This window comes from Haliotis rufescens, unplaced genomic scaffold (assembly GCF_023055435.1).
Source record: "Haliotis rufescens isolate VD_foot unplaced genomic scaffold, xgHalRufe1.0.p SCAF_32, whole genome shotgun sequence".
NCBI lineage: Eukaryota > Metazoa > Mollusca > Gastropoda > Lepetellida > Haliotidae > Haliotis > Haliotis rufescens.
The window spans coordinates 1039044-1055314 of NW_025964024.1; the positions used below are offsets into that span (position 1 = coordinate 1039044).

General features: G+C 40.8%; 1 protein-coding gene across 2 annotated transcripts in view; it reads left to right on the plus strand.

The window, feature by feature from the left end:
- Positions 1-13852, plus strand: part of LOC124149135 (vitelline envelope sperm lysin receptor-like) — a 35641-nt gene extending 21789 nt beyond the window's left edge. For both annotated transcript variants that reach the window (XM_046520510.2, XM_046520511.2), the window contains exons 7-10: positions 1232-1310; positions 5524-5677; positions 12674-12731; positions 13664-13852. In XM_046520510.2, the coding sequence (XP_046376466.2) occupies positions 1232-1310; positions 5524-5677; positions 12674-12731; positions 13664-13791 (419 nt within the window). In that variant the 3' untranslated portion in view covers positions 13792-13852. The remainder of the gene's footprint in view (positions 1-1231; positions 1311-5523; positions 5678-12673; positions 12732-13663) is intronic.
- The last annotated feature ends 2419 nt before the right edge of the window (positions 13853-16271 follow it).

The following is a 16271-nucleotide window of genomic DNA, read 5'->3' on the forward strand; positions in this document are numbered from 1 at the left end:
CATGGATACAATGGGTAAAGCCAAATTTCTGGTGTCCCCCGCGTGATATTGCTGGAATTATTCTAAACGCCACTTAAAACCCAATACCCTCTCAATTAAATGTAAAAACAGTAAAAATGTCGGTAAAGTATAAGAACATCAGACCGTTCGCATAGGAGACACACAGTACAATATATACATTAAAATAAACTGTCCACTTCGTTGATGAGGGGGCACGGGTGGCCCAGTCATCCGAGGCGCCGCGATTCGCTGTGCAGTGTTGCGTCCCTTGGGCATGCCGAAACCTATGATTGTGGGTTCGAATCCCGGTTCGCCCCGTTTATGTTTCTAGGTTTGTCAGCACCATACCCGTGCTCATGGGTTTCACCGAAGTTGTAAACGTCTGAGACCTGCATCACTTCGGGCTTTCCTCCCACTTTAAACTGACACACCGCGATATAAGTGGAATACCGTTAAAAGCGCCGTTAAACACAATTCACAAGTATATATTTGCATAAAATTATCCCTATCTACCCCCTAGCCAATCTCTCCAGGGACATATCCCGCAGACGCCCATACACTACATTCTAATTCCTCGCGTGCATGATGTCGTAGTAGTGAGTTTCGTTGTCCGAATCCCAAAATGTTTTGCATTTATGTAAACGTATATCGCTTACAAATAGACCTAACGGACAACTTGTTAAATAATCCCTCGCCAGGTATACCAAAACATTATCAAAAATTAAAAAATACGCATAATAATAATCCTCGCCCCAAAGCCTACTCAAAGAGATCCATTTTTTACACCGCTCAGTGGATCAGTGTGCACTCCATTTTTATTCGCAACTCCCCGAGAAGTATACAACCCGACCTGCCAAGATGTCAATTTGTAAAGTACATTATAAAAATCGATATTTTTTTTTCTGTACACACGCCACTCTTAGATGAAAATCTTTTTAACTATTCCCGTCGGAACAATAAACGGTATTGTCAATAAACGAATGCAGTCCAAATTGAAGTAGCGTTACACCAACTTGCGTATTCTCATACACGTTACAGACTGTAGTATGAATGTTCCAAGTACTCCAGGATAGAGACCTACACAAATAAGCAACACCAATGAACCTGATATCCACTTAATTCCAATCAATCAACCAATCACTCAACCTCAAGTATAATTCGATCACATTTAATTCAATTAAATCATGAAAACCAAAATCTTCATAAAAACCAAAAGCATCATGTATTTCAGGCGGAAGTGAAGTTGGCGTCCGGCCGACGTCGTGTGACGCCATCAGCGGTCAGCGCCGTTACGCCATTCTGAGAGCAGGGTAAGATGATTACACGTTGATTGCTGAGTGAAAGCGTTTCCGTGCTCATCACACTTTTTGCAGACTCTATCACATCGTCTTTAAAGAACTAGACATTCTACCGGGATAAGCTTCACCTGCTAGAAATAGGCTAATTTAAACATAGAGCCAGACCTCGTTAACCTGCTGGTGGTCTGCCCCGGCTGTGATGTTGCCTGCCTTTCAAACAATTCCCGTCCAACACACACATGTACGTAGATATTGATTCTACGTATTGTGCGTTCCTTGGGCGCGCCAGAAACCTATGGTTGTGGGTTCGAATCCCGGTTCGCCCCGATTATGTTTCTAGGTTTGTCAGCACCATACCTGTGCTCATGGGTTTCACCGAAGTTGTAAACGTCTGAGACCTGCATCACTTCGGGCTTTCCTCCCACATTAAGCTGACACGCCGCGATATAAGTGGAATACTGTTAAAAGCGGCGTTAAACCCAACTCACTCACTCACTCACTCTACGTATTGAGAAGCAGCTTTGGATAAGCAATGGTTATGAAGCAAAGGCATGTGTTCCAATTGATTTCTGCCTATATTTTCATGTATCTACCCTCCACATTTTGAAACTATATAATATTTTTGATATGGATAAATTACTGATAGTTTTTACAGGAATTCGTACCCCATGCATCTGAACATATTGTGAAAATACTTATTTTTCAAATCACATCGTAGAAAACAATATACCAGGGTAAAGAAGATAGCTCAGTTTGTGACAATGTAGCATTTCAAGATATGTCACACAATTACTTAAGTGTGTTTCGGAGAAAATGATATAATCTTGAAATTAGCTTTAACAAAGGTAACACATTACTTGTGCTGTCCGTGTGGGTATAGTCGGAGGATGGACATTCGTATCTTGTATACGGATACAGTGTCGTAAGGTCGCATCGAAAGGTTCAAAAGGCTTTGAATATGTTTGTGGGAAGACCTAAACCACACATCCGGGCGGGTATGCAGTCTGGGACCCACCGCTGAAAAAATATCCATAACTGGTTAAGTACAAACTAAAGTTTATAACATGTTACACGTCATTTACCAGACAATAAAGGTGTTAGTACCGCGGGTTATCCATATCATGTGACCCGTGAAGATCCGTGGTAGATTAGGTCTTCAGCAACTCATGCTTGCCGTAACAGGCGACTAACGGGATCGGGTGGTCAGGCTCGCTGACTTGGTTGATGCATGACATCGATCCCAATTGCGCGGATCGATGCTCATGTTGTCAATGACTGGATTGTCTTGTCTGGTATTTACAGACCGCCGTCATATAGGTGGAATATTGATGAATGCGGCGTTAAACAACAAACATACAAATCATATCATGTACCACGTCATTTACCAGACAATATAGGTGTAGGTACCGCGGCTAATCCATACCATGTTCCACGCCATTTACCAGACAATATAGGTGTAGGTACCGCGGCTAATCCATACCATGTTCCACGCCATTTACCAGACAAAATAGGGGTAGGTACCGCGGTTAATCCATACCATGTTCCACGTCATATACCAGACAATATAGGTGTAGGTACCGCGGTTAATCCATACCATGTTCCATTTCATATACCAGACAATGTAGATACTGCGGTTAATGCATACGATGTACAACGTCATTTACCAGACAAAAAAGCGCAAGATGCCACGGTCACTTCACCACATGTACTTTAAGCATTCACCTACTCCTCCTAACGAATAAAACCCAACACAATACATTTTCCCACTAAAATCAGCTTCAAGTTGGACCGTGGGTTTGTGTGGAGAGTCTCATGATCATGAAGACACCACACAGTTCTAGGAACCACCCGAGAAGAACCAATCTCAGCCTTCGAACTCCCGACGACATTGATCGATGTTTATTTTGTTGGCCGATTTGCCAGCTCTAGGGCAAATTAGACTTTTACAGACCGTCTTTTGTTCTCACAACGCCGTAACTACTCATTCACTTACTCGGTGATTAGCTGGGAGCCTCTGCCGTGGACTTGATCGACTTGGTCTGGAGGGAATTTGATAAAGCTTAGTTCGTACTGTAGAAGATTGCATGGGTTATTCCACTAGCTTTAGGTATTACCACTGTATGAATCTGGCTTTAAGGGAGTTACATGCGGGTCATTAACTATTGTTTTGTATTTGTCTGTTTATCTGTTAAGGGAAATAGTGTTCATTATTTTTTTATTACCAGAACGCATCTTACTTCAATGATAATGTGAGGGGGCGGTCGGGTAGCCTAGTGGTTAAAGCGTTCGCTCGTCACGCCGAAGACCCGGGTTCGATTCCCGACATGGGTACAATGTGTGAAGCCCATTTCTGGTCTCCCCCGCCGTGATATTGCTGGATTATTGCTAAAAGCGGCGTAAAACCCCACTCACTCACTCACTCACTCACTCACTGATAATGTCATGTTTAAACTTTAAATTTGTGTTTGCTCATTTTGTTTGTATTTGTTCTTTACTAACACATGCAAACACAATCTGTTTGATGTTGATTGGTGTTTTATCCATAAGAAGCAGTTGATATGCGAAACATATTAAAGGTAAATAACTACATATCGGGAAACCTGTGAATATCCGGGGTAGAATTGTCTTCGGCAACCCGTGCTTGTCGTGACTGACGGGATCGGCTGGTCAGGCCCGATGACGTGGTTTATGCTTATGATCGTATCCCAACTGATGCTCATGATGTTCAGCACTGAATTGTCTGGTCCACGCTCGATTATTTACATACCGGCGTCAAAAGGATGGAATATTGCTGAGTGTGATGTGAAACAACAGACGTACACCATGTCTGCAGGAAACGATGACATGCATCAACCAAGTCAGCGAATCTGACCACCCGATCCCTTTTGTCGCCTGTTACAAGCATAGTCGCCTTTTACGGCAAGCATGGGCTGCTGAAGACCTATTCTACCCTGGATCGTCACGGGTCGACTGAGGAAGGTATTCATGTTAAACTGCGGCATGGTTGCTCAGGTGGACAGCAACATGTAACCGGACTACTACAAGCAGCAGCATGGGCACACGCACACGCACACGCACACCGCGCGACATTACACCCCATTGCAACTCACTCTTACACGTCCAGGACCTACTTCCTCCCACGTTTTAACCTGGCAAACCGTGTTCCAAGCGGCGTACAACCCAAGACAACCACGCGGTTGTCTCCACCTTGCAGACGCATGCCAGATCCAGCTTGATCTGAGGCAGACCTTTTGGTGTCCATATGTTAGCATAGCAAATGTAAAAATATCATCAATCCAAGGCGAATTTATCGATTCCGCGATCGCGGAAAGATTCACAGAAAGTGTAACTCGCAGAATGACTGCAGAATTGTTTTTTTTAATCAATCAGTATACTACTTTTCATTATTCTAACTCGAATGATGTCCAATCATTTTGCATATGATTCAAACATACACACTGATTCCTGATATAAGATGAAATCTGAAATAGATATTTTTCACTTTTAAACGGACCGCCTCCGTGGTCTAGTGGCAGCGCGTTCGCCCGGAGAACGGAAGGTTTCGGGTTCGATCTCCGGCCGCGTCATACCAAAAGTCGTTAAAAGATGGCACTTGTTGTTACCCTGTCTGGCGCTCGGCATTAAGGGGCTAAAACAAGGACTGGTCGGCTCGGAGTCTCAGTGGGCTAGCTCTATTAATCGGCATCAGTCCGGGCAAGCACAAGCACAAGCACAAGCACAAGCACAAACTCACGTGCATGTACGTCGCTATATAAGTGCAATAATCTTGGACGCGACGCTAAGCCCCATTTCACCTCGCCTCACTTTTAAAACATTCTTTTGGTGTTATGACTACCTGAACTATGTTTGCATGTAACCATAATATATAGCACCAGGGCATAGGTATTTACATAATTTTGTCTTGTCCATTTCAATGATAACTGTTTATCATTGATAATAATTTGGATTCTAGTTTTAGAAAAATGTGTTCGTATTGATTTTTAGGGGATGTGATTACGTTCTTGCCGCAGAATTTACAAAATAATTTGGTAATTTTACCGCAGACTGTTCATCTGAATTCATCTGCTGCTGAGGAATAATATATTCTTTCAGTAATATTAACTCAGGAGTCCATTGCATCAGTGATACAAATATAATAATTGGCGTTGCTTACACAAAGTGTAGTGTATACAAACACACCCTCCTATTGTCACTTCTCTTTCAGATGCGGAGATGGAATCGTGTTCAACACAACTGATGGTTTTGTGACTAAAGGCCTGACCACCAGGAGTCCCTACTTTCAAACATTCGCCATGGGAGGGGACCGCAGCATGAATTTCGAATGTAACTTCACACTGTGCAGCAACAACTGTGACGGGGTAGGTTTCCTATTGGAGCTACATTGCTGACCCGCGGGTGTACCAGGGATGGATGGGCCTTAGTCTGTCGTCCAGACCCCAGACAGTAAATTATTATGGGAGTGCTCTCAAGTCTAGAATGAATTGGCAAGTCCAGATTGCGTCTGCTCTGAAATTAAGGATTTATCTGGGCTCCATTTGAGCTATATATCAATCGCGGGATTGTTCCAAATGCTGTCATATGTCTGGAATATTGACTACTGCGGCATAAAACAAATTTATCTGACATGGTATGGCGTTGGGGTAAATATTTCAACTTTTAAAGCGTTCGTTCGTCAAGCCGCCATAGTGCTTGGAGATTGCTAAACGGCGTAAAACAATACTCAAGAACATACGTACTGAGTTGATTTTTAACCATCACTGATCTTGGATATTTAGCAATGAAATATTTGGTGCTCAATATTGCGTTTAACAACACAGACTCACTCACTTATGACCTGGTCTGGCTCCATACTCTTTCGGGTTCATAACGTCATGAGACCACCTCCGTGGTTTAGTGGTAGAGCCTCCGCCCTGAGAGCGGAAGGTCCGGGGTTCAATTCCCTGCCCGCGTCATACCAAAAGACGTTAAAAGATGGTACATGTTGTTACACTGTCTGGCGCTCGGCATTAAGGGGCTAAAACAAGGACTGGTCGGCTCGGAGTCAGTATAGTGTGTCTGAGTGGGGTATTCGTGTTTAACTGCGTCATGGTATATCAGTGAGCTAGCACTGTAAATCGGCATTAGTCCGGACTAGAACCAGCAGCCACACACACACACACTTGCTTTATAAGTGCAATAATCTTGGACGCGACGTTAAACCCAATTTCACTTCACCTCACCTCATAACGTCATGCATTTGCACAGAAACAAAGCTGGCTCACGTTCGTGATAATGGCATGTCTACCGTCGTTCTCAATGAAGTATTGGGGCGTAAAGCTTCTGCTACAAGCAACACATCTTAAAACAAGTGGAACTCACTTGCCGATGGTATAGAGGTCTTGGCAGGTTTGCGGAGACCTCCAGCGGTTAACAGTGCACATTCGTTAGAAGTTGGGCGACTTTCAAATTGTTATCCAAAGGAATAAAAATCTGCAGTGTTTTACCCTGATGGCCTGATCCTGTTTTGAAAGGCTTTGCTGGGATTCCTTCTTGTCATTTCGGGTTAGTAAGAACACGTGTGTTAATTTAATATTTCGAAAACTTAAATATAGCGACAAAACACTTTTTATAACCAATAGAAATCTCCCCATAAAGCAGAGTCGATTGTATGATTCCGACAATGTCATGAGCTTGTGTTTATGAAATAATAACTCCAGGTTTTCCCAAAAAGGTGCTCGTATCAAGCCCCACCCCTGGCACCCATAACATATGTCGTATTAACGATTTGCTCATTTTTCATATCAAGCGATGTTTTACTGTTTAAAATTTGATCAAGGCATCAACACTGGATTTTCAATATGGCCGCTCGAGGTAGCCATCTTTCATTTTTTTTTAAAATCAATGAATCTTCTCGCCTTCTTGAAGGGCCCGAGGCCTGAAACATGGTGGACAGATGGACATCATATGCAATTCCAAGTTTTTCATGAAATATGGCAATCAGAAGAGATAGAAAACAAAACGTGCACATTCGTCCTGAACATATTTTCCCCAGAAACTGAAAGTGGAGCTTGTCGGTTCTCACCGATGGTACCCCAATTTGCGTAAGAGGTTCGAATATCCGAAACTACGACAGCCATATTTATGATCATTATTCGGTCATTTTGCCTGTAGCAATGGAACACATTCAGTGACACAAAAGCAGGGTTTGATAACTTGCTGTCCAATAAGTAACCAACTTCTTAACATGTTGGCGCCCAGTCGTGAAATAGAAACTTCTTACATATTAGCTTCTGTAGTAATTGCCAATAGAATTAAAAAAACAACAACATTTACTACTTGTTATAAATCAAAACAAAAAAGCTTTCTCCCAGGAATATATTTAGGAGAAATAACCATACTTATATGTGAAGTTATGGATTGCACGGAAACACAACAAATACCGGGGCTGCTCCTACTTATGATTTCTGAAAAAAGCCTTCGATTCCGTTGACAGAACTTTTATGATGAATGTTTTAATTTTTTTCAAAACTTTGGACCGAATATACATAAATGGATTTCAGTTTTTTTAAGGAACGGAATCTTCAGTTTTAGTAAATGATTTACATTTTTTTTCTAATAACACGGGGCTGCCGCCAGGGAGATCCTGTCTTGCTATGCATATTTATCTTATGTGTTGCGGTTCTCTCATTATTGACATGAATTAGAAGATAAAGGCATTAAAACAGGAAATGTTGAAAAATTATTGGGACAGTTCACAGATGATACAACGATGATATTGGACAGTACCGAAAAAAACCTACACCAATCTAAACCTACACAGGTTTTCTGGACGAGATATTAAAGTATGGAAAATCAGATTGATATGAATTGGATCCCCCCCAAAACCCAGATACATGCTTGTAAAGAACGAAACGTAGACTGGACATAACCATCCTTTAAGCTTTTGGGAATTAAATTTGATGTAGACTTAGATGAAATGACTCAACTTAATTACACGAAAAGCTTGAAAAGATAAATAGAGAAATGGACCAATGATCTAAAAAATTTTATTCTTATGGGAAGAAATGTTTTCTGAAACTTTTACTATTGTCCAAACTTAATCATCTATTTTCGTCAGTTCCAAGCCCTTTAGATAAAGTAATAATTTCATATAAAAAAATACTTTAAATTCATCTGGACATTAAAAAAGATAACCTTAAGATATCATAAAATAGTATGTATTTAACACGTAGATTTGGAGATATTAGTGCTCCAAATGTTGTACATGTTATTGCCTCAAAGAGAGATATATTGCTGGGTGCAGCACATGTACCACCACATCCCTGTGTCAACGATTAAGTATAATCCTTAATACAATCATGGAAGGACTTTTTTTATATTACCAGAACGTATTTGAGACAAGTGGAAGTAATACCATGTGTATCCTCAAACACTCAAAGGATTTACTTGACTTTTCACAATATCAGAATAGAACCAGGTTCACATTCACTATCCTAAATCACAAACGTAATGAAAAGGTTCATTCAGTGATACATGATATGGGTCTTTTGTCACAAAATATGGTGACCACAGATACAGTTAAATATCTTCAGAGGTTCAGGCCAATTCGTCAAAATGAAAGCAAATGCCATCTGATGTTTATTGAGAAACTAATGTGAAATGCTGGACTTTCTCATTGATAACTTATATGTAAGGACATTAAGGCAAGACGTCGGCATCCCCATGGGCACCAATGTCGATCTCCTCCTCGATGATCTGTTTCTTGCTGCATATGAATCGAAATTTCTGCTCAGATTGGCAAATTTAAAACAAGGTAATTTATAAGTTGAACTTAAGCTTCAGGTCTATCGATGATCTGATATTGTTCAACAACCGATTCCCTTCAACTGATTTACCCACCTGAACTAGAAATAAAGGAGACTAGTGAGACCGCCTCATCTGTTTCCTATTTAGATCTGTGCATAACGACTCAGAGTGACAAAACACTTTCCACAGAGTGTATAACAAGAGGGATGATTTCAACTTTCCAATAGTCCGCTTTCCCTTTATGTCTAGCAATATTTCGACAGCTCCAGTCCTTGTTGTTTACATTTCACAACTTTTGAGAAACACTCGAGCATGCTCTTCTTCCAAGATTTCAAAGAGCGTCATACAACTCTTGCTCAGAAACTGTTTGTTCAAGGTTACAACATTCAAAGCTTTCACCAAGTTTTATGGTAGACTTTTGGAGGACATGTGGACTCATTAGTGACAAATGTAATTTCCTATTTTGACTTATATCATGTTTTCCCGTGTTTTTTAGCTGAACACTTGACATGCCTTTGCATGTGTTTACTACGGGTGCCACCGGTGGCAGGATACGCTCAATCACCTGGTATCATCACTGTTTGATGGTGATTCCTAAACACAAGCTCATGATATAGTTGGAGTCGTACAATCGACTCTGTTTTTGGCTTGTATTCAAAATATTTTCATGGATAGACAGAATATACCAAAATGAAACGTGGCTGAATCATATATCCATATCGTTCCCAAATGCTTATGAAATATTCCTAGCAGATTCACAACACTTGGCTAAACATAGTGTACCTTATAATTATGTATCAAATAGACTTCGCAAGATGCATTTAGTTCATACTACTTAGTTTTGTTACATGTACCATGTTATCTTATCTGGGCAGAATTAATGAACCAGTCAATATGGTATGTCAGTAACATATCCCCAGTGGCAGTGAATGAAAGGAGTAGACTACAATGATGACCATCTGAATGAGATTATACATGTAATTTTGCCCAGTTCCCCCAAAATGTAATAAAAATGTAATTTTATTGAATTTGAAAGTATTAGAACATCGACTGCTGGATACTCTTAGACACGCAACTATTGTTCATGCATATGTAGACTTCACCAGCGCCCCTTTGAACATAACGAACATCATTGAAAACAAAAACTGAAGTAAGATGTTTTATCAATTCTTACTCTGTACAAAATTCGTAGTCATTGCCAAGTAGCGTGGGGAAAAAATAATGGGTCGGAAATTTGAAGAAAATGATTGGAATAAAAAAAAATCTTATTTTGTGTGTGTGTGTGTGTGTGCGTGTGTGTGTGTGCGTGTGCGTGTGCGTTTGCGTTGCGTTTGCGTTGAATTCTCTGAGATCTGCGTAACATTGATTATTGTGATGTGAATATTCTGATATAGCTTATTGGTGTGTATGCACATGTATATGGAAACTAAAACAAACAAAATGTAATGCTATTTACTTAGTATCTGTGTTATTTTGTGATATCTTAGATGCTGTCCTTGATTGGACCTTCACACGTTGACCATAATGAAAGATGAAACATCTTATTGCCATTACTCAAATGCAATGAAATTTGGTGTGTGTGCCTGTGCGTGCGTGTGCGTGCGTGCGTGCGCGCGTGTGGTTAGTAGTGGAACTCAACACATATTCCGTCGTTTGTGATGTTCGAAATTTTCAGATTTGCAATAATTTCTTGCAATATGTTGTTCAACGCACCGTTAACATTATCATCACCTCCAATCCAATTTTCAATGTGGCCGACACAGCAAGCACACTGAATGAATTTATGGCAATTTCTCTGCCATGTTTGTGCAAAATGTAATGATTGGTATTTGTTTAGCTAATTGTGAGATTCGTTTGTAGCTATATCTCACATTTTGACGTTTTTAAATTGTTCATAAGCCATATTTGGCTCTGTAAACCAGAAATGGGCTTCACGCATTGTTTCATAGTGGGGAATCGATCCCGGGTCTTCGGAGCGAACGCTTTAACCATGAGGCTACCCGACCGCCCCTATAAATATTGTAAAATACATTTACCTTACACAGGGTTTCTTTATATTTTCTGTTTTGATGAAAGGTTTATTCACTGCTTCTGTCGAACGTTTTAACACTTGGCTACACCAACGCCCTGCTGACGGCCTGCTCAACTTGGTATCAATGTTTCTCTTTATGATGACGTTGTCTTTTTTTAAAATTATTTGATCTTTGTGCTAGTTCTTACTTTTGGGATTTTTATGGAATACCAATATTGACATCAGCTTTTGTTAAGTTGCTGTTTTTAATGGCATTTCAAACCGTTGACTACATATCCAGGTGAGCTACAGTGCATTGGCATATTCCTGAAATATAATCTTTACGATGCGGAAACACGGGAGGGTAATAATCAATGCATCATTCTTACAATACTTCATTCAGGAACCGTGTGTGAAAACAATGCTGTAATCAACCGCCCGATTTATCATACAGTACCAATGTCTTGTTCTTTGTCTCCAGCAACACCCACACATTTCGAAACTTATTGGGAACGTGAGGCAATAACTCAATAGGGAGGCTGGCATCGCATCGATGTATGGAGATTAATAATGTCGATTCTGCTTTGTTAATCCCATCTGCATATTTGCACAGCAAAAAAAGTGTAGGTTTCCGTCTTCCGGAAACCTTCCGGATACCTACCCATTTTGGATCCGGCCCGGATACATTCCGGAAACCTACCAGATGCCTTCAGCAACCTTCAAATTTCTTGGTATTTTCAAGATATTTTTTTTATGTGTTTCACACTTAAGTGAACAAAATGCACCCCCCAAATTTTGACATTTTTGGGGGAAGGTTTCCGGAAGGTATCCGGGCCGGATCCAAAATGGGTAGGTATCCGGAAGGTTTCCGGAAGACGGAAACCTACACTTTTTTTGCTGTGTTGGTTCGATCCCCAGCCGCGTCATCCTTTAAAACGATAACAAATGGTACTTGTTGTTACCCTTCCTGACGCTCGGCATTAGGCGACAAAACAAGGACTGGTCTGAGGGGGTATCCATCTGCATGTTAACCTGTGTGGGCTGGAAATATGAAACGTATAACTCCGGGCTAGCACAAATGCAGACGCACGCACGCACGTACGGACGGACAGACAGACAGTTTATTCAGTAAGAAGGCCATAGGCCCATAATACAGACAATGGTTGACGTTGCTATATATATGCAGTATTTTTGAACGCGATGTTAAACCCAATTTTCCCTCGCGTCCATATTAATGGAATCGTAAACCACAATGTATTGTATTGTTTGTCAAAGCGGTAACACTTATACGATAATTTCATGTGTTGTAGTCGAATGGTAACGGCTGTCGTTTGTCATGCCCAAGACATGAGTTGGATTCCTGACAGGGGCACAATGTGTGAAACCAATTCTTGCCGATCGACATGAAAGGTTGCAAAATGCGTCTTAAGAACTAACCCACTCGTGTGACATTACATTTGGATAAGAAATCTGAACACTATTTAAGTATTGTTCGCCGTAGATCATTACGTTTTCCGGCTTATTGTTGACCTGATGCTACTTACTGAGCCTATTTCAGAGTTCCTGCATCAATGGAAGAAAACGACGATATCTACTGGTTGAATCAAACAAAGAAGGTATCGTACTTCAGCTGTGTATAAATAACATTAGTATGGATGGTGGTTACCATGCATGTGATATGCTATTTGGTGGAAGAGAAAAGACATAAATATAATTCAACAATGATACAATCTATTTAAAAAGAAATACAACTACCATTAGACTATCCGTGCACGAAAGCACAGACAAGCGTATTGGAAATGACAACCTAATTTTGAGTGAGTTCGGTTTGAACATCATTATAGTTCTATCACGGCTTATCAGCTTAATCTGAGAGGAAAGCCCGGAGTGGTACAGGTCTCAGACGTTTACCACTTTGGTGAAATCTACGAGCACGGGTCTGGTGCGGACAAACGTAGATACATAATCATGGCAAACTGGGATTCGAACCCAAGATCATAGGTTTCTTACCCAAGGGACGCAACTCTGCACAGCGAATTGCGGCGCTTTGACGACTGGGCCAACCATGCCCCCACCTAAAGTATTCACGGAAATGAAAAAAAACTGTTTTTCTCAATTTAAAAATCGACACAAAGTGTTACATAGCTGTAAATACGAAATACCAAAACAACTCGAAAAGTACTAGTCTGGATTTGCTAGTTTGATCTCAGTGAACAATACAAAATGTACTTTACAGGAGGTTATTTGTCGGCACTTTTAACATTCAAAAATAAAACTAAGTCCAAATTGACACAGCAGAAACAGACTATAGGCATTATGCATCTGTTCTCACCTGTCAAGGTGTCATAGGTCACCTTTATTTATTTAAGATCTGAGGTCGAAAAAACAGTTTTTTTTCATTTCCGTGAGTACTTTAATTAAGAATGACACACTTTAGGTTCAGAACATTTTATCCTTCTGCTCATAGATGTGATCAGTGGCATCTATTTGGACACATAGTGGACTGACATAATCTCATACACATGAATCTCTTCAATGTTTGCTTCAGACAACTTGTTCGAATTGATGGCACAGTCCATCCCGATGACGCGGCCGAGCGTTGGTAAGGAGCCACAGCATCACCCAAAAGACGTTCGAAAAGACACTGTCAGAAGGTCTCTGTTGAGCAAACGCTGAGAATTGTTTATTTTACAACACGTTAATTTGTTGTTTTGGTAATAAAATGAAAGTTACAATTTTTCTTTTTTTGTGTATTGTGGTGGTAGAAGGCTTAACGCTGTCCTTAAAAGTGTTAGCCACCGTCGACACTGGATCCAGTGATTGTCATCAAGAAAGGGGCGGTCGGGTAGCCTAGTGGTTAAAGCGTTCGCTCGTCACGCCGAAGACCCGGATTCTCGATTCCCGCCATAGGTACATTCTGTGAAGCCCATTTTTGGTGTCCCCCGACGTGATGTTGCTGGAATATTGCTAAAAGCCGCGTAAAACAATACTCACTCACTCGCTGTTCTATTAAAAAGAGCGTCGCTATATAAGTGCAATAATTTTGGACGCGACGTTAAACCTCTTTTCTTCTCACCTCACCTCTGTTAAAAATAATCTTGGAATACAATAAGTTGTCGATGGACATGTACCTTTAATCTATGTACGTATTTTTTCCCACTAGGTATAATTTTGGGCTAGGTGCCTGTCAGTAGATACCCTATCGTGCATGTTTGTTTGTTGTTTTACGCCTCACTCACCAAAATTCCAGCTATATGACGGCGGTCTGTAAATAATCGAGTATGGACCAGATAATCCAGTGATTGACATCTTGAGCATCGATCCACGCAATTGGTATACGATGACATGCATCAACCAAGTCAGCGAGCCTGACCACCCAATCCCGTTAGTCGCCTTTTACGGCAAGCATGGGTTGCTGAGAATCTGTTCTACCCCGGATCTTCACGGGTCCTGTTGTGCATGTAGTAAGACCGCGATATGACTTGGATTTATACACCAGGAATCATCACTATACATTTGATAGTGATTCATAAACGCATGCTCACAAAACAGTCGGAATCGCAGAGTTGTCTCTGTTTTTAGCAGAGATGTCTTTCGATTATTGTGAAAATAAATATTTTTGTCATTGTTTTAATATGTATTTATAGCGTGGAATAAAACTATTAATAATGTTAAAAATTCTTCGATTGGGGTATACATATTTAAGCACAGAGAGCCTACTTTGATAGGACATGCAACATTATAACGGAATTCAAATTTAATCATGGCATTTGGACGAGAATAAAGCATTTTAGGTGAAAAAAATAAAAAAAGGGGATATATTTCAGGAATATAGGACGATGATCGAAGTGAATGCGTGTTTAGCTGAAAACAAGTTGATTCATAACGTTCGCAAAACTTTGATCACTGTAGATTTTGCAAACATGAAACACCTCATATCTCGGGGACTTCTTTATCTCTTAGTCCCTCTGGTCCCACTTAAACCCCTATTTAATTACTTGTTTGAAGGATTAAAACAAACACAAGGGCCGAGGCAGACCAGTTTTTGTAAGTTCAGTTTATCTGCTGATTGTGGATCAGTGACACGCTCATGTGCACAGCCCACTGAACGCCGTTTCTTGTCCTATTTCTCCACTGTGGCCTCGACAGAATACCTCATCAGTGTTACTGACGGTTCAAAGATAAAGATCACTCTTGGTGATCTGGTATACACGATGCACAACACTCCATTATACACAACTCGTATACAGGACTATACACAACTCGTATACACGACTATACACCGTTTGTATACACGACTGCATAACTATACACTGCTTGTATACACGACTATACACCGCTTGTATACACGACTATACACCGCTTGTATACACGACTGCACAACTATACACCGCTTGTATACACGACTATACACCGCTTGTATACACGACTGCACAACTATACACTGCTTGTATACACGACTATACACCGCTTGTATACACGACTGCACAACTATACACCGCTTGTATACACGACTATACACAACTCGTATACACGACTATACACAACTTGCAATTGTATACACGACTATACATGGCTTATTTACACGACTATTCACTAATTTTGTACACTATAAACCACCTGTATACATCACTATATACCACTTGACCGTGCAGATACACTACAATACGCCTAGCGTATGGTGTTGACAATCAATATACAATAACTGGATCGATTCAGGGGAACATACCCAAAATCAGAGCATCCTGGCACATCTGAGGGAAGCAAAACTGTATAGTAGCTTCTGGTCCGCACCCACTCCCAGTACCGTTATGGAATGATACTCCACTTGAGATTACTCTTTCCTAAACACCAAAAGGCGTTAAAAGATGGTACTTGTTGTTACCCTGTCTGGCGCTCGGCTTTAAGGGGCTAAAACAAGGACTGGTCGGCTCGGAGTCAGTATACTGTGTCTGAGTGGGGTATTCATTGTTAAACTGCGGCGTTGTATCTCAGTGAGCTAGCACTATAAATCGGCATCAGTCCGGACTAGTACAAGCAGCCACACAAACACACACGTACATGCACGTCGCTATATAAGTGCAATAATCTTGGACGCGAAGTTAAACCCCATTTCACCTCACCTCTTTCCTCAACATTTCAGACATTCAAAACAA